Genomic DNA, 19,828 nt, shown 5'->3' with positions numbered 1-19,828 from the left:
ACCGGTTAGCACTCGAGGAACCAGCCGGTAACGATGAGGATACCGAACCGGCAGAAGAAGAAGTAGAGGAAGCTGAAACCGAAACCGGCCAAGACCCCGAATCGGATTCGGATGAAGAGCAAATGGAGGAGACGGTTATTGAAGCCCAAAGACGGAGATATCCTCTCAGAGAGAGAAGGGCCCCCCGGAGATTTCCGGATGCAGAGCATGTGCTGCTAACCGATGAGGGGGAGCCAGAAAGCTTTGATGAAGCGAAGGATGACACCCACAACCGCAAATGGTTAAGTGCAATGCAGGATGAGATGGATTCCCTGCATGACAACCATACGTACGAATTGGTGGAGTTGCCGAAAGGAAAGCGGGCACTCTGAAACAAGTGGGTGTACAAGTTGAAACCGGGAGATGCCGGCAACCCCCCGAGATACAAAGCTACGATCGTGGTGAAGGGGTTCCAGCAGAAGAAGGATGTGGACTTCGACGAGATATTTGCCCCGGTAGTAAAGATGACCTCCATCCGGACGGTGATGAGTATAGCGACAAGCATGAACCTCGAGGTAGAGCAGTTGGACGTGAACACGGCATTCCTTCACGGTGACCTCGAAGAGGAGATCTACATGCAGCAACTGGAAGGATTCGTGGAGAAAGGGAAAGAGCACCTAGTTTGTCGGTTGAAGAAGAGCCTGTACGGACTGAAGCAGGCTCCTCGACAATGGTACCGGAAGTTCGACTCCTTCATGGCCGATCAAGGGTACCACAAGACGCAGGCCGATCACTGCATGTTTGTGAAGAAGTTCGAAGGAGGCGACTTCCTGATACTCCTTTTGTACGTGGACGACATGTTGATCGTCAGACGGAACCAAGCCAAAATACGGATGCTAAAGAAGGCTCTCAACCGAACTTTCGCGATGAAAGACTTGGGTCCGGCAAGACAGATGTTGGGGATGCATATCATCCGGAACTGGCCAACGAAGCAACTGTGGCTGTCACAGGAGAAATACGTGACAAAGGTGCTTCAGCGGTTCAACATGTTAGAAGCGAAACCGGTTGGATCGACACTCCCGGCAAACTGCAGATTATCCGATAAGCAAAGCCCGAAGACGAAAGCAGAGAAGGTTGATATGATTAAGGTTCCATATGCCTCTGCCGTCGGGAGCTTAATGTTCGCAATGGTGTGTACCCAACCGGATATAGGATACGCAGTCGGAGTGGTGAGCCGGTTTATGAGCAATCCCAACAAGGAGCACTGGAACACGGTCAAATGGATACTCCGGTACTTGAAGGGCACTTCAAATATGTGTCTCCGATTCGGCTCTTGAAAACCTCAACTTGACGGTTTTACCGATTCGGACATGTCGGCTAATGTGGATACCAGCCGGTCTACATCCGGGTATGTAATGACATATGCAGGGGGAGCTGTTTCGTGGCAGTCGAGGCTGCAGAAGACGGTTGTGTTGTCAACCACGGAGGCGGAGTACATGGCAGATGTGGAAGCCAGGAAGGAAATATTATGGATGAAGGACTTCATCGGAGAGCTCAGTATCCGGCAAGATGAATATCGTCTCTATTGCGACAGTCAAAGTGCCATCCACCTTGCTAAGAATGCAGCCTACCATTCCCGGACGAAGCATATCCAGCGAAGGTATCACTGGATCCGGGAAAGAGTAGATGACCAGGAGTTCACGCTGACGAAGATCCACACGGCCGAGAACGGGTCAGATATGTTGACCAAAGTACTGATACTTGACAAGCTAGATGCATGCCGGAAGCGGATCGGACTAGTAAGACATCCCATGCCGGAGTGAAGGGGGAGTTTGTTAGGAAATAGTTCCCTCTGGATGGGAAGTGAGAAGAACAGTACTGATGAGCAAACTCGGCCTCGGCCGAAACCGGATGACGAGTACCCGGCTACGGAGGACCCGGTGAGAACCAGATGACGAGTACCCGACTATGGAGGACCCAGTGAGAACCGGATGACGAGTACCCGGCTACGGAATACCCGGTGAGAACCAGATGACGAGTACCCGGCTACGGAGGACCCGGTGAGAACTGGATGACAAGTACCCGGCTACGGAGGACCTGGTGAGAACCGGATGACAAGTACCCGGCAAGAGCTGGATGGTGAAGGCCCGGTGAGAAGTGCTCACCGGATGAAAGGACATATTCGTAAATATGTTTTCTGACAGTCCATCGGGGCTATATTTGTAAATAGCCAAAAATTCATATTAGTATAAATATGACTTAGGGCAAACTTAGAGGAAGTGGTTGTTGTCATTCTTGTTGGCGCAAGATTAGAGCGCAACAGTGTACAGAGAGAGAGAGAGAGAGAGAGAGAGAGAGACGAAGAGTTCGTATCTCTGTTGTAACCACCGCCTGTGGCGAAGACAGTGAACAAGAGGTTGTTGCCTCTGTGTTCATCTATTGTATTTTGTTACATAGTGATAGTTAGCAGTCAGTGGACTACCGTGGTTTTTCCCATGTTTGGGTTTTCCACGTAAACATCCTGTGTACTCTTCTCTCCATTGTGTCATGCATTCATTCCCATTTTTCTGTGTTTGAGTCTAAGCTTGGTTGTGGCCGAACGTTGTTCATCGGGAGCATGTAGTTCCTGACACGTCGTTGTTGCACTGGCTTCACATCTTTATGGAGGTTGATCTTATGCTGACAGAACGTCGGATCTAGTCCTTTCATATTCTCAAATGACCATGCAAACACATCTCTATACTGGCGTAGTATCTTTGTGAGCCTGGTCTTGTCAGCCGACTGCATTTCCTTTGCAATTAGCATTGTTTTGGGTTCTCCATCATCGTCCGCTAGATTTAATTCCTCGAGTGAAGAAGCTTGCACTTGTCGTGATACCTGCATTTCTTTTTCCATGGCTTCCTATTGATGACATAACTCCATTAGAGTTTTATCATCAACCGGAACATCAACCTCCTTGTCTTCATTTCCGAGATATGGCTTGATGATTTCGACTACGTCAATTTCAAATAAGGGAATTATCTTCGGATTTTCATCAAAATATTGATTCTCTTCCCCATCATATTGACAAATTCAGCATATAATTCTCGTGTTGTTGCTACCTTCTCCTGAGTCAAAACTTTGATCTTTATTTTGCCCTTCCGAAATGTTAGAAGATTCTTCTGCTAATTCTGTTTGATGCTCGCAGTTCTAAGCCATGGTCCGCCCAATAGCAAAGGGTAAGCTCCCGGTGCCACCAAATGTAGAATGACCACCGATATTTGGAAACTATGGCCACCAATGATGATATAAAGTTGTCGAATGAGCCCTATTGGTCAAACAGTACCGGTATCTGCCATTCATAACCAAAATGGACATGGCTCCCATTTTGTGATATCGAGACGATCCCAAGTGACCTTATTAATCACATTTACCTCAAATCCTCCATCTAAGATACTACCCGAAACTTCTTGACCTTGAATAATTACCTTGATTTTTGGGTTTTGCTCGTCCATAATTGTCGGTCCCTTCACTAGGTTCGTAAAATTTACCGACACCTGTTCTGACTCATTTCTCGCAATGATGTGGGTGACCTTTTATGTGAATTGAGGAACTAATTTTAATAACCCTATTAGTCGTAATGATACATGGTTGTCCGTCAAGACTTTCCATTCTTCATCCTCGTCAGGTGTTTCAGTCAGTAGCTCCTCTTGTCGACTTCCTTACTTGTCAGATGTGACATTCGAGGCATTACTCTCCTGCAGCATCCTAGTGACATTGTTGTTGTTAGCTTCCTCGACCCATTCCTTCCCTACTTTCCGAACTGCTTCCTGTATATGCCACTTAGATTGTTTGGCTTTGCTCCAGGTGGTGACTTGTTGAACCTCTGCAATTACCATATTGACTATTGGAGCCTTACCTTTGTCTTTCGTTGGACATTGATTTGCATAATGCCCATCTTTCCTACAAATATAGCAATTCAACATTGACAGCTCACTGGATTCGTTGTTCTCATTATGCGATTGCCGAACATCCTATAGTTTCGGCTCATCTCAACCTTTGGAATTATACTGAAATTGTCGGGATACCTTGGGTCTTCTGTTATCATTCCGTCTATCATTCTGAAATCGATGATTATGGGGTCGATTGTCTTCATTTCTCCTTTGAACGTAGGACCTTCTATCATCATGATATTGATTACCTCTATAAGGGCGACGATCATTTCTATCTTGACGGGGTGAATAGTCACGGTCGTAACTGTTACGACTATCCCTCCTATACTCATCTTGTTGGTCATCTTCTCGCCAATAATCATTGTATCGCTCATCTCGTAGATAATTGCCTTGTCGATTTCGATCCGACTGGTAGTGATCATCATATCTTGGCCTATCATCATCGTGAAACCAGTGCATCAACGGATTCCTATCATCTTGGCGGTGCCATGAGGTTGTATCTGCCTCACTAGAGCGGCGACCTTATTTAGCAGATTATACTCACACTGGTCAATCGTATGTGCCTTGGAATGACAGATCACACAATGTGTGCATAAGGTGCAATTAATTGTAGAATGCCCTGGATTGAGGCATGTCGTATGTATTGAATTGCTTTCCAAAACTATACTTCTTCCAATGTTGGTAGAGACCTTTGTAACGATGCCATTGACATACTATTACTGGTCTAGGTCTTGTCCATGATCAGTGCTTTATCGATTATTTGCTCCAGTGTTTGATCCTTAAAGTCGAACACGGCTAGTGTCGTTCGAAGCGGCTCTCGTAGTGCCGACAAGAAACTTTCCTTCACATCCTCTTCCGGAAGAGTTCTTGCTAACTATCTCCGAAGGTTTTGAAACCAAATGATGAATTGTGGAACAGTTTCATGCGCTTCTTGATAAGCCGCATAGAATTGGCTCATAAGTTCCCTTTTTGGAACATGTCGGTGGAATAACTTGATAAACTTGGCAGTAAATTGTTTAAAGGATTCGAACTCACCCACCTCATGTTGTGAGTACCAATTTGCTAATTGCCCTTCCAATGACAATCCAAATTCGGCAAATTTTTATTTGTTAGCATTCGCTTCCGACAATCTCTGCGACACATGGTTAGCCTGCCATGTTGTAAGAAAAGCACGCACATGAGCCTCCACGTCTGCTTCATGATTGTATTTAGGATAGGGATACAGCATTGTATCCTCCTCACAATGTTTGACTAAGTAACTCTGGTCAAACTGCTCCTCATCCGAACTACTATCTGTAGTTAAATCGAGAAGTACCCTCAATTCCCCTTCAACTTCTTGTTGGGTTTGTTCAGCAAACTCCGAACTATCAGAACTACCCCTTTCTACACAACAATTGTCTGATCTAGTGTGTGGTCTTCTTCTTTCAACAGGTTGGTCTATATTGAATCGACTAGCCAACATCCATTCTCCTTGTTCTCTACTCGTAGCAAATGTAACCAAGCGTGCCAAAATATTGTGTTGCTCTACCGACAGTCGACAGACACAATAGGTCGAACGTCTTACTACTGAGAACATTCTATCAAGACGATTGTGGTTGGAGAGATGGCATGTGTCGACACTACTCAGAACTTTATGTAAAACAATGGTCACTTAGAGCCTAATTACTTAGAACTAGAACATACAATCCTGATCGACTGTTAGTATAACATAATCAGTGTAGCATAGAATAATTCAAATATTCAATATAGTAAATAGCTAGATAAAGAATGACAGAATAGTCGACGCAGAAATACTCTAACTACAAAAACTATATTAAAACCAAAACAGAACGATGATAGTACAATGCTCTCGGTCCCTTTTTATAGGTGACCTGAGAGTTTTTTCCAAGATGATACACTTTCATGTTCGGCAAGAACCTACAATTATACAAAATTGTCTTATTTCCTAAATTACTATATTTTTTTATACTTGGAAAAATTACATTTTGAATTATGTCCTTTCATACTCTTCCGACTCCAACCCCGACTCTGACTCCCTTGTCGACTTTTATACCTCGGGTAGCCGACCGGCTAACAAATAGTACATCATGGTATCATTTGACGTCACCTTGGATATCCAATTAGGGTGGAAGTTTCTCATGTGAAACTTATTGAGTGGGTATCCAAAAGGTTGGCGGATAAATTTATGTATTAGAGGTCTCAATTCTGGCCTTTTCATCTACGACTTAAGGTGGTCCAATCGATTATGGTCTCTATGGTTTCTTATTATCTTCCTCTGCTACCATGGTCGAAGAAAGCTCTTGAAATGGTGTCACACTCAATGCGAAATTTGTTGTTATGGAAAAGAAAAGGGAAAAGTGTCTTGTCATGGTTGGAATGGGATCATGTTTGTACGCTGAAGCATCTTGGCGGAGCATCAATATTGAATTTATATGAGCATATGGTGGCTCGTCGATTTACTTTCATTAGGTTTATGTTTGACAGGAACTAAACGCTCCCTATACGCAACGCTCGGCCACAACCGAGCTTAGAATCATACACAGAAAACGGGAAATAAAGCATGACACGAAGAAGAGAGGAGTACGCATGATGTTTACATGTAAAACCCAAACTAAGGGAAAAACCACGGCAGCCCACAGGCTGCAAACTATCACTATGTTAGAATGTACAATAGTGAGTTCACGGAGGCAACGACCTCGTGCTCACGATCCTCACCACAGGCGGCGGTTACAACAGAGGCAACGACCTCTTTCTCTCTCTCTCTCTCTGTACACAGTTACGCGCTCTCTCTTTTCTTGCACCAACAAGAATGACAACAACAGTAGTCTAAAAGTTTGACCTAAGTCATATTTATACTAATATGACTTTTCGGCTATTTACAAATATAGCCTCGATGGACTCTCAGAAACATATTTACGAATATGTCTCTTCATCCGGTGAGCATTCCTCACCGGGTCTGCACCATCCGGCTCTCCGTAGCCGGGTACTCCTCATCCGGTTCTCATCGGGTCTGCACCATCCGGCTCTCCGTAACCGGGTACTCCTCATCCGGTTCTCACCGGGTCTGCACCATCCGGCTCTCCGTAACCGGGTACTCCTCATCCGGTTCTCACCGGGTCTGCACCATCCGGCTCTTCGTAGCCGGGTACTCTTCATCCGGTTCTCACTGGGTCTGCACCATCCGGCTCTCCGTAACCGGGTACTCCTCATCCGGTTCTCACCGGGTCTGCACCATCCGGCTCTTCGTAGCCGGGTACTCTTCATCCGGTTCTCACTGGGTTTGCACCATCCAGCTCTCCGTAACCGGGTACTCCTCATCCGGTTCTCACCGGGTCTGCACCATCCGGCTCTCCGTAGCCGGGTACTCTTCATCCGGTTCTCACCGGGTCTGCACCATCCGGCTCTCCGTAGCCGGGTACTCGTCATATGGTTTTGGCCTCGGCCGGGTTTGTTCATCAGCACTGTTCTTCTCCCTTCCCATCCGGAGGGACCTGTCTCCCAACAATGTTTGAGGGTGTATAACCTTGGACAGAAATGGTGGCATACTTTATAGAGAATACAATAATTAAGCTTGGAAACATGACAATTGAAGCTAAGAGGTGGAACATCATTAATTCTGAAAGGGATGTCAATTTAGTGTGGATATCTCTAACTGGAGTAAGTCTATCTTCCTTTAGTTAGGTTTTTGCACATATGGAGAACAATGAACTGATGCCTTGTTTCCAAATTATTTTTGAGTTCTTCGGGTATTGGGGGCTATGGTTCAATTGGAATATCTGGAACGCCTTCACTTTTGATTCACAAGTTGGAGTGAGAAAATATGTTGTAAAGTTAAAAGGACTTCTTTTGTTGCAATTGATAGTGCTAGAGAAGTCACGAAATCTCAACCATGAAGAGAGAGAACTTTGTAGGGCCACATATCATCATATTCATCATTTGAATTGGTGTATAGGGTGGCATTGAGTTTGAAGTCATAGTAGAGTAGTATTTAGATTCCTAGATAGAAGGGTTCTATACTTTAGAGTCATGGTGGTGTTTTTTCTTTCGTAATGAAAGCCATTTTTTACGGAATGAAAAAGAGAGATGATCACAATCATGATCATGAAGAAGATGATGATCACAATGATGATGATGATGATGGTCTTCTATCTTTCTTGAGTGGCCAATAACATTAATTCTAAAATTAGACAGAATAGATTCTTTATCATCCACGAGATATGGGGGATTTAGGGTTTCTTGGGCTTCTTAGAGAGAAAGAGATGATCATGATCACGATCATGAAGAGAATGATGATCACAACGATGATGATGATCTTGTATCTTTCTCGAGTGGCCAATAACATGAATTTTGGAACTAGATAGAATAGAAAAGAATCTAGATTCTTGATCGTCCACGGGAGATGGGGGATTTAGGGTTTATTGGGTTTGGGATGTAGTAAATTCATTCGGATCCAAATTTTGGCATCCAAAGAATTTTAGCTAAAATGAGTTGATGATCTTGTTCCCAACAACAATATTTTCTTGGTGCCAATGGAAATCCATGAATGTTTTGTCATATTTATGCTCTTTTGACATGGTTTATTTGGGAAGACTATTCTTTAAAAACCATGTTTTGGTGATGATGCTACCCATGAAAGATTCAGTTTAGGACTGGAGGAATGCATTAAGCCACAATAATTACACAATGTAGCATAGTGTAAGCCTTTCATTTATCTCACTATTGTCTTCATGATGCAATGATCATTTGGGGTGTATTTTTTATGGCAACTTGTGAAAGAATCAAAAAGTTGTTAAAGTATAAAACCTCTAATAGAGGATTAACCCACATTATTCTATATGAAATTCAAATCTTATTACTCATGGTGTGGATTCATCAATAAGGGCATAAGACTGGGAATTTCTTCTTGGTTGCTATGCAGTAGATAGCACACACTCAAAGTGTGCTGCAATTCGAAAGGTTCAATGGTGTCAATCTCTTATCCTTACCTAATCTCTATTTCATGAAAATTCTACATGGCCTTCGTTAGTGGAGTTATGATAGTAACATACTAATGTGGACATACGGCTAAGTTTTGGATGCTTGGAGCTATATGTCATATCTTAGAGATAATCCTTTGCTTAAAAGTATAATCGGTAAAGTATGATCTTTTTGCCAAAGAGAAGTATTTTCAGGTAAAGCTGAATTGTCACTAAATCATAACTAGTATGTATGGGTTTAGTGATATTAGTGATTGTTTTGGATTGATGGAACAATGCTTCTATCATCAAGGGGGGAGGGTTTTGTCAATTGAACTCAAATGATCTCATGTGGGTTGGATACTTTGTTATATATTATCTAGGACACCATAATGATTAGACTCTCTATGTCCATATGTACATGGGACGTCTTAAAGCCCATATGCAGTGCACCTCAATGTGCTTGGTCCGAGCGTGGAAGACAGGGTTCTTCGCAAGTTGGATGTTGTTGAGGTTGTCGCAGTAGATCGTCGTCTGAGCGGACACCTCCACTTGCAGATCCTTGAGTAGCCTCTTGAGCCAAATGGCAAAGCTGCACCTCGATAATCAGGCTCCGTGCTCAACAGTGCAATTGTCGGCTGCTTCTTGCTGCTCCAAGCGATCGCGGCGCTCCCAAGCAAGAAAGCGAACCCAGATGTGGATCTAAGATCGCGTGGATCTATGATCACCAGCGTTTTCGGCCCAATCGGACTCCAAGTAGCCGACGAGCAATTTGGCAATACCGGTCTGATATAGCAGCACCCTATCCTTATTGCCACAGACATAGCGCAATATCCGTTGCACACATTGAAGGTGTTTGGTCGTGGGCTGCAACATAAATTGACTGACCAGGCCGACCGGGTAACTGAGATCCGGCCGAGTGATCATCAAATAAATTATCCAACGGCCCCCTTGTTTACGCACCGCTACGGCCTCTCGTTGCACACCCGGTTTACGAACCCAATCTATGCACTGGTTTGCACCGGTTTACGCACCCAATGTTGAGCTTGTATCTCAACACCAACAAAGTAGCAGTTTAGTTTACCACCCAAACATATCATCTACTAAGCAATGTGACCAACATAATGCCAAGCGAGCCCCATGAGACCCAACCAAGATGTATGCTAGCCATGTCGTTCGATGAAACAACCAAGATGAACTCAAATGCAATGAATGGGTTGCACTTGAAAAAACATAAAGCATTGCATCATACTAGCGTTCAATAACTATTAGCGATCATTCAATAATTACCTGCTTTTCATTTCCTCAGTTGATCTAGCTTATCTACTTAAATTTGTGTGTCTCAACCTAACACTCTATCTCTATCTCTCTATATCTATCTATGTCAACAATGTTTTATTCTTGATTTAATACAAAATGGTAAAGTACAATATGAGGCAGTGCATTGAATGCCATTCTACTTATAATTCCTACATCAATGAGTACATATGCTTCACTTTTAATTATATTCATGATATGCAAATCAATGTGTCTACTCGACTTACATTTTCAAGATCCTATATTACCAAACTATAGGTTTCTGACCTACATCATCCTAGTTGGATCAAAATATTTAGTATACACTTATCGATGGGCAATAATCAGGTAATTGGACATTATTCTTAAGCTTGTTGTACTTAAGAATTATATATTTATGTGTGTATACACACATAAACAAACACAGATACACAATTGAAACAAAATATTTGTTTTATCTTATCCTTAAATGTAATTATGGAGACTAGGTCAGGCTCACTAAAGTTATTTGTCTATATCTTAATTATCCTTTTCGTTTTCCTCTCCATTTTCAAATTCTTATCAAATGATCTTGAGTGAAACCACAAGCATAAAGATTGAATCTCTTGTTTTTTAGAAGTTGCTTCATCCATTGTTAGGGCTATGTTATTTACTTTCAACTAAGTTCTTGGAATCTCAGCCTTACCACTTGCACACACCATTCATGTCAATCAAATACAATGACTTTTCTCATCCCATCCCTATGATGGCAAACTTTTCTCGCCAACATATACAAACTTGTTATGTGTAGCAGCATGTGGGGTGGGCCAACTTAGTGACAAAAATTGCACGTCACATAAATCGATTTAGCATGTACCGCACCTTGAAATATTATAAGATGAAAGAACATTTTCACCCAAGTCTATATCAATTTATGTTGACAGTAGGAGCATATAACTAAAAAGCAACTACTTGCAAAGGGGAATGGCAGTGTAGGTTGTCTGTAATGACTTTTTGCGTCCTTGCGTGGTCCATGGATGTGTGTGCAACCTACTCATGAGTCCTCACCAATGCAAATGGATGTATGAGATCTTTTGTTTAAAAAGGTGCATGAATTATTATGTCTCGGTACCTAGACAAATAGGAATGTGCGACAAGGTTTTGTTTATCAATGATATAATTGCATTATAGTATCAATAGTGTTAAGTGGTTGTACACTCACATATAATATCTTCTCCTCTTCAATGTGTTCCACCACAATATGTTGCCATTTGTAGGTTGTGGTCCTAGGAATATGCCAAAGAAAACAAGTTGCCTACATTATACTCACGTGATCAATCTAATGAAAACTCAAAAAGTATTGCTTTTGTTCTTTGTGCCTTCTTAAATAAATTTAAATCTCAAGAAATTATAATATTAAAAGTATTTTAAATAAGTTTTATCCAAATTTTTCATGTTTGGTTCTATTTGTTATTTCTTGTAATTGCATAGTATGTCCAAATACAATTCCTATTTATCCTCCATAGAAACAATCCTCAAAGTTCTATGTCTTCTTCTACTTCTTCTTCATTTTTCCATCCTTGAAGATGTAGTGCCATCAAATGTTTGGACTACTCACATTTAGTCTTCCTACAGTTTGAGAAGTGTTTTTCTCCTAAATATTTTCCACGAATATAGATCTTCACATTTTCACTATTCCATATTTGCCTTCTAAATTGAAAGTTATTTTTTATTTACCTTTGCCCAGTTCATCTTTCCTTCACCCTTACATCATGTTTTCTAAGTGTAGTTATCAATGCAAACTTATTCAAAACCAAATTCAGCAACTAAACACTAATAGTTGTAGTATTAAAATCATCAGCACACCTTTAGAGTTGGGATGAATCTGTCACATAAGGAGCAAAATGTATTAATATTAGCTTCCTAACATGACTAAAATCTTAGTTAGGTATAGCTTGAAATTTCCTTGGAAGTTCATAGCCTTTAGCAATCCGGCCATTTATGCTTAATCAAATGTTGGTAGTATTTTGTCAATTTATGATATCAAAAACTTGAACATTAAATTATTTTTTACACTTTATTTGTTGACTATGTAAAATACATGTTTTCTAATTTAGAGCCTCGTATTCACCATCAATTATCATAATCCTTCAATGTGCTATATCCCAACATAAAAAAAGGATAATACCATCTACCACATAAAGATTTAATGAGCACATCAAATCTTTGAGAAGAGATCATATGCGGCTACTAGCTGAAGTTGAAACCACAATCAATAAAAGATTACTTTGCATAGTTTTTTATGAGAAACATTTCAACTAGGTTTAAATAACAATCATACAATGTACAACGGCAAAAGGGTTCAATATGAAACTGCCATGTGTGAAAGTTTGAAACCAAGGGCATAAGGTAAGTGTACATATTGAAAGGTTGGGAGGAGAGGTTAAGGCCATGGTCATGTGTTGTTCGTTATTACTTATTGGCATCCACAATGTCTCCAATCAATATCTGATTCAGTCTTTCCTTGTCATAATGAGTGTGATTAATATGCTTGTATGATAAAGCTGATTCCTATGGGAAAGCAAAGAGCACATAAGAGAACGAAGATAATTCCTGTTAGGAGAAAGCAGAGAAATCCATAAGAGAACACATTCCTTGGCAAGATTGAACACAATAAATAACTTCCACGAAATTTTGACAAATCGCACTAATCCTTTATGCCTGAAACAGATGAAAGGTTTTTGCATAACCTAACACCATACTTAAACTTCAATTTAAAATATATAAGGGCTACAATCTTGTCTACTGTCCTCTATTTTACTTTCTTTGGAAGTTCTTCTCCAATGTGCACATCGTCCTACCAGGTTAGTCTCTTCCTCGCTTAAGATTATCTTGTATGAACACACTCGCACATATGCTTACATTATAAGCTTGGTTGTTCGGGTGAGCAATATATCAATGAAATCTTAGTAGAGTGGCGGCACTCTGTATATTCTCAAAGGGCTAGCACATGCAATCTCATTTCAGATAATATCATACATTGCCAGATATTGGCAACATGAAGGACAATTATTCCAACACATTTCAATGCATCATATAATGGAAATTTTGATGAATTAGTTTCAGGACATGGCACACATGTACATAATAAAGGGCATTATAACACTAATAGGAAGCCCACTCAAAATTTGAGTGGTAATCTATATATATGCACTTGCTACAAAACATATATAATCAAATGAAATCAAAATAGCTAACTGATATACATATATGCCCACTGCTTAGAAATTCAAAGTGTGGGGCTACTCAATATGATTTTTTACCTATCTATCTATCTAGATAAATACACAAATCTTTCACGGTGAAGCCCCCCTTTGTCTTCTACAGTTGATAGGATGAACAAAGAAAATAAAACTTTGGACCTCCATCTGAGAGCAATCGATGCAAGGAGAGCATAGGAACTTTTGTTCCCTTCCATGTACTCCATGTACACACACATGACGTCCAATCTTATTACACAACTATTCACTCTTATGCATTCGTCGCCGTAGACCCTCTCCTTGAAGACCCCTAACCGCGACCTTCACAGCCCCGACAACTCCCAGCTGTCGGATATCTGGCGCTAAACACGCTTCAAATAATTGTCGGTCGCCCAGATATGTCACATCCAATTGCACACCAACGAAAAACACAATCTATAAGACAACATCACAGCTATGAATTTCTCCATCAGAATTATTAATCAATGTTATAGCATCAAAAAAAACATAAATCAATCATAATTAGCTATCCATGTTAACTATGATTAGGTCACCTACCCTGTCACAAACAGTCATAAATCCATGATCCGTGACTCCATGCTACTATAAATTGTCATTAATTCATCATAGTCATGGTCATTATGATTGATGACTCCAGATTAATCATAAATTTTCATGTACCCATCAGAATTTGTTAAGAATAGTGACTATGAGTCATCACTCCATGCTAGCATAAAGTGTCAAATATCTAGTACAATTAGTTAACCATAGTGACCATGACGGTCACTCCTTGCTAGCACCAAAATTAGCTAAACCTATTGTGACTATGATTAGTCACTCCTTGCTAGCACCATAATTAGCTAAACCTATTGTGACTATGATTAGTCACTCCTTGCTAACACATCATATATTTTCCTAAATCCACCATAATTGGCTAAACATAGTCATTGCAATCAATCATTCCATGCCTCGCTAATGGTTTTCATACACTGGTTTAAATCTATCATTAACTAAGTTAATGCACTACAAGAAGAGAATTAATTACCTTGCCAGCATTACTCCGGATAGGTGAAATGTGTAAGAGATTCCAAAATGAACTTTTGTCTTTTCTGCAAGAGAAGACATTCACAATTCACTTCTGAGTTTCAAATAAAACAATTTATTACATCACTCGAACTTATATTTGCACCAAGGATACATGTGTTTGTCTTTAATACCTGTAGTTAAGTAGTTTGACAGTGCATGACTTCTCGGCTTTTAAAGAGTCTCTTATCTAGGATATGGCATACACAAAACAATCAGTTTTAAAAAATGGACAATGAATGTATCGATGAGAAATAAACCATGCTGGTTATAGAAAAACTAAAGAAAATTACCATTTGGACAGCTCTCGGATCAGTATCCGGTCCTTGCATGAACCTACAATTGCAACCAATCACTTCTTCCAGAGTGTAGCCTGGATAACAGGATATATATAGACAAAGAATAAACAGAATACATCATGATAAGGCCAAAAAACATTTTTCCAGCACAATATGTGGGGTATTATTATACATACAAAGCTGTATCTATTAATCCACATTAAAACAGACATAGATACTGGACTCCAAGATCAAAAATGGATTTTTCCTATCAAATACATTGGATGTTAACGACACCATAAGATTTTTCAGTTGGTACACCTATATTAACAGCATTAATAGATTACATAACAACCAACCAGCCTATAAGGGTTCATGTAAATTACTGCGTCTACCAATATAGTAGAACAAACACATCTTGTCTATCAATAGTTAACACTAAATAAAGAAGCTTCTTCTTTCCTTCCTCCTCCCCCATTGCTTGCTTCACTCAAATTTTAAATTTTGATTTGATAATTGATCAATAATCTTTCTTACTTCAGAAAAGAAAGAATTTCTATGTTTTCATAGAAATAGAAGACAGATGGTAAAACCCCTCCCCAAAACTATGGACAATATTAAAATGGTTGTGAACAACAACATACCAGAGAGTTGTAGGAAATTGTTGCTTGCATGGACGATGGGTAAGTTTGGAAGGTGAGGATTAACCCTGCCAAAATACCATACCGAAAAAATATAAATAGAAAGGCAAAGACTGTAACAAGTCCCCAACCCTCCACCATAGAAAAACACATACATATTGAGATCCAACAACTTAGAAGTAAATAGTACAGATGCCATACAGGACAAAGCTTTGTTGAATTTTGGTTAGCGAGAGCATCAATGATGAACAGATAACCCTCTCAATCACAGCAGGAACCGCATTACATCTTGTCTCTGCAACACCCTCACCTTTGCATTTACTTGCAATCTCCTTCAGCAATGATTTCATTAGCAATCTTGCCTTATCTTTGTCAGCTTGTTGGGCTTCTTCACATTCATTTTCATCTGCAAATGGCATTCAAGACGCTCATTAAGGATTTGATTCCAATAGAGCACATAACGGCGTATGATCTCAAGATGCGAGAGTCAACGATAATCTAGCTATAGAGGCACATCTGAGAACACCATCACCATCACTGTCAAGGGATCATTTCTGAATAAAGATTTCATGGAAATATCTAGATTTAAGATTCCTCAAGAGAGCATCATCATCATGGATCAAAGTCTTTATTGAAACCAAACGATGCAAAATCATCACCAAAAAATTGTCTTCTTTTCATACCAAATTCTTCATTAAACCAAAAGATGCAAATGATCCACATCATACCAATAAATGTGTATATTAATATACATATATATAGATATAAAACACAAAAAAGATTGAATTCTAGGGGTTTAGAGGGTGACCTAGTGAGGGACATGATGATCTTTTCTTCACTTCATTTCCCACAGTCAATTTAACATCAGCATCCGTAGACCAAAAGCACTGGAAACCTCTTGAATCCCCATGTCCACATGTCCTTCTTGTATTGACAAGAAAAGGTATAAAAATACCAACAAAGTGAACAACTCTTCCATCTTCTTTTGAAAACAGAGGAGCCATATCCATCAAGCTCCAGAAAACTTTACCTTCCTTATTATAGTTCACACAAGAGACCTGAAAACTCCTCTCTTCTCTGATACCATCAGAGATCTCCAACACTTCTCTTCGACCCGTAAGTGGACCCTGCAGAAACCGACAGTTTCGCCCCAGAACCTCTTCCAATGAATATTTGGTCATTTCCAAGAACCCTTCACTTGCATATATGATTGGGTTATCTTGGATCCTTGGATCTGTGATGATAAAGATGAAACTTGAGTATAGCTTCTGAAGCGAATCTCTCAGAGAAGACTTATATGTTGATGTGAAGGAAGCCATGACTAGATCAGGTAGAGATAGCCCATTTGGGTTATACCATGAAAGTTCAGGTTTCATGGAGCTAGGGTTCAGTTCTCCACTTCTAAGCTCTTTTCTTTCTTCTGATTCTGATTCTGATTCTTCTGTGAGGAAGATCTGAAGACCCATTTCTTCTTCTTCTTCGTAATCTTCTGAATCAAGAAATCCTCGCAATGGCCTCAATTGATTGTGGGCGATTTGCTAGAACGCTCTCGAAATCTGCTTCTCTTTTAATTTAAAAGGACGATACAGATAACTTCTCTCTTCTCACACACACACACACACACACACACACTCTCTCTCTAATCTCTCTCTAAATACACATATGTATGTACATATGAGTGTCTCTAGCAGAAATTGAGAAAATGTGAATGTCTTTTCCCAAAATCAGAGAGAGAGAGAGAATGCATATGCTTGTTCTATCTACTACTCCATTAACATCACAATTACAATTTTGGATTGTTACAAGCCACTAACCGCATTTCTTCCTCCTAATCCTTTCTAAACCATCGCTTGCTCCTAACCTACTTGCAAGCGAGATGCTTAGAATGCAACTCCCTCTGCTTTTGTAAGCTAGACGCATCGAGCACGACAAAAATCAAAAGGTTAGACATAGGAAAGATGCGTGATTATGTTTCTTATCAATAAGGAGGTCTAGCGTCTCAATTGGTGTGTTTTTCTTCTTTATTTTTTCGGTGGGGGCGCCGGTGGGGTGGGGGTGGATGAGAGAAAAATCTTGAAGCCAAAATGTCTATAGGGCACCGTGTGAATGTCTCTTAATTGTATTTGCTTAATTTATCTTAGATCTTATGTTATTAGGAGCCTTCGCTTTCGATGAGACTTAATTCTATTTGTTTTTAGAAGAACGCTAGCATCTCTTAATGTTCTCTCTTACAATCAAATGCCCAAATAATCTTGTCCTAAAGTTCTTTAAAACCCCCAATAATTTTAACTCCTTAACTATCATAAAGAAACAAATAAACAAAAAAGAAGAAGAGTAAAGTATTATTTGTGAGGTCCCCTACTGCCATGATGGAATAATGCACACAAATATGCAAAAAGGTTTGAACCAAAATGATTTTATATGTGTATCTTGAAGTCCTTAAGTATATTTCAATCATCAGAGATATGTAAGAACATTTTTGGATTGTTCCATCAAGATGAGTCATTTGATCATTATCTAGATGATATAATCTCCACCTTTTGAAATTTACTTGATTGAAGTTGCATTCATTCATGTTTCATGTACGTGTTGCATCATGACAGCTTTCAATCCAAGAACCAAACATTTAGGTTCTTGTTTCTTATGGTTAATCATTCAATGAAGCATTGAACTCACATCCAAAAACCATCATATGCGTGCATAAGACCACACACAACCATCTGTCCATATTTTCTTTCCGTTGTGTGGCTTCAACTCATTTAACCTTTGCAGAAACTATTTCACAAAGCTCAATAGCTAAGGAAAAATAATATTTTCTTTCCATTGTGTGGCTTCAACTCATTTAACCTTTGCGGAAACTATTTCACAAAGATCAAATTTTGTAGAGGAAAATTATTATTTTGTTGAATATAACTAAGGGCGATAATAATGGGAGTTGTGCACTCCAGAAACTAGGTTTGGCACTTGGCACTTGAAATTTAATCCTAGACTTGTGACAAGATCAATGTAACAATCATGTCACTACACCACAAAAGGTCAATGTAAAAAGCATCATGAATTAACAATCCAAATAAAGCACACACTCTATTCAACGGATCTATAGGTATGACTCATGAGCAATGAACCTTCTTTGTGCCCCATATGAGTTTTTCGCTTCACATGTCTGCATCTTGATGCACTTTCTACACAAAAAGGAGTGGTGGCAATTATTTGTGAAACCATAAACAATTGTGGTGTACTATTTTGTTTGCAAAGACCGTTCTAAATCAACAAAACCACTTATACAGTTTCATCTCACCGCATCTTGATTGATACGAATTTGTGGTTATTTTTATCGCAAGTGACTTTCATGCTCTCTCTTTTTTGAATCATTTATACACGTTTAGCCAACCTATTTTGCATGGAATACAATGATGGAAATGGGGTCTCCATCATAGTCAAAAATTGATGGATGTAGAAGCTTGCTTGACCTTATTCGTTGCTTTTTCTTTATGCATAGTGAAACGTTATGCCCCACATCACTCGTGCATTTGTTTAATGAGAATCCATGGGCTTCAAGATATTTTGGGTGAGATACCTATTCTAGAGAGTGACTTTTGGGTTCATGATTGTTGGATGCCAACCATTCAAATGTAAACTAACATCATTTTTAATATATTGAGATCACAACATGCATATTTTGCGAAATCTTGTTAAATTCTGCCATACTCAAAACCAATTTTGCTATGACTTATCCTGAAACTATAGCTTTGGTGTTAGGGATTTGCTACTTATCAACACTTAGGTTGACAATGAAATATATGGAGGTTAGAAATTTAAAGAATAATGGGTCTGCGGACATATCTCTTTGCATTGGAGACATTTTATTGGAAAAACTAGGACAACGTTGAGTGGCAAAGCACACTGACATTGTCACTTTAATGAATTAAGTTTTGAATGTATTCATTGTTCAAGTTAGAGAAAGCTCCCATGTGGCATAACACAATATCATTGGCACTTCGAGGGATGCCAAAACTTCACCATTGTCATTTATGCCTAGGCGATGTCAACTTCTAGAAGAGTTGATGGTCACCATCATTGTATTCGAGTTTATATAAAAAATCACACATGATTTTCAAAATTCCCCCACTTTTTCTAAGCATTTCCTCTCATATCTGGAAGTACTTCATATTTTAAGAATGTAACGTTCCATTCCATATATTACCAATTCTGGCTTGTTAGTTCCCTAACTAGGATCGATCAAGGTGAGTGACCAACTTGACACCACAATGACATTGATATTGCCTTGATACCCTGGGCATTTGATTTTTGTGATCTCTCATTCGTCCTTGTCCACATACAAAACGACACGTCGACATGTTTCCTTTTTTGCCATCAACACAGATAAGGTGGTGGTTGTGGGCTACATTGGTCCCCCCTCACTAT

General features: G+C 39.8%; 1 protein-coding gene across 1 annotated transcript; it reads right to left on the bottom strand.

Moving 5' to 3' along the window:
• Positions 1-13,238: 13,238 nt before the first annotated feature.
• Positions 13,239-16,939, bottom strand: PLPB (PAS/LOV protein B). The gene is made up of 7 exons (XM_087317797.1): positions 16,212-16,939; positions 15,605-15,809; positions 15,407-15,471; positions 14,778-14,857; positions 14,619-14,674; positions 14,447-14,510; positions 13,239-13,836 (listed from the first exon to the last, which is right to left on the bottom strand). The coding sequence occupies exons 1-7, from the start codon at positions 16,867-16,869 to the stop codon at positions 13,663-13,665; spliced, it is 1,302 nt and encodes a 433-aa protein (XP_087173923.1). The 5' UTR covers positions 16,870-16,939; the 3' UTR covers positions 13,239-13,662.
• Between the last annotated feature and the right edge of the window lie 2,889 nt (positions 16,940-19,828).

This window comes from Azolla caroliniana, unplaced genomic scaffold (assembly GCF_043228905.1).
Source record: "Azolla caroliniana isolate FFs.n. ecotype wild unplaced genomic scaffold, voAzoCaro1.0.p SCAF_4, whole genome shotgun sequence".
Lineage (NCBI taxonomy): Eukaryota > Viridiplantae > Streptophyta > Polypodiopsida > Salviniales > Salviniaceae > Azolla > Azolla caroliniana.
The sequence above is the reverse complement of the archived record's forward strand: the minus strand, read 5'-3'. Positions and strand labels throughout refer to the sequence as shown.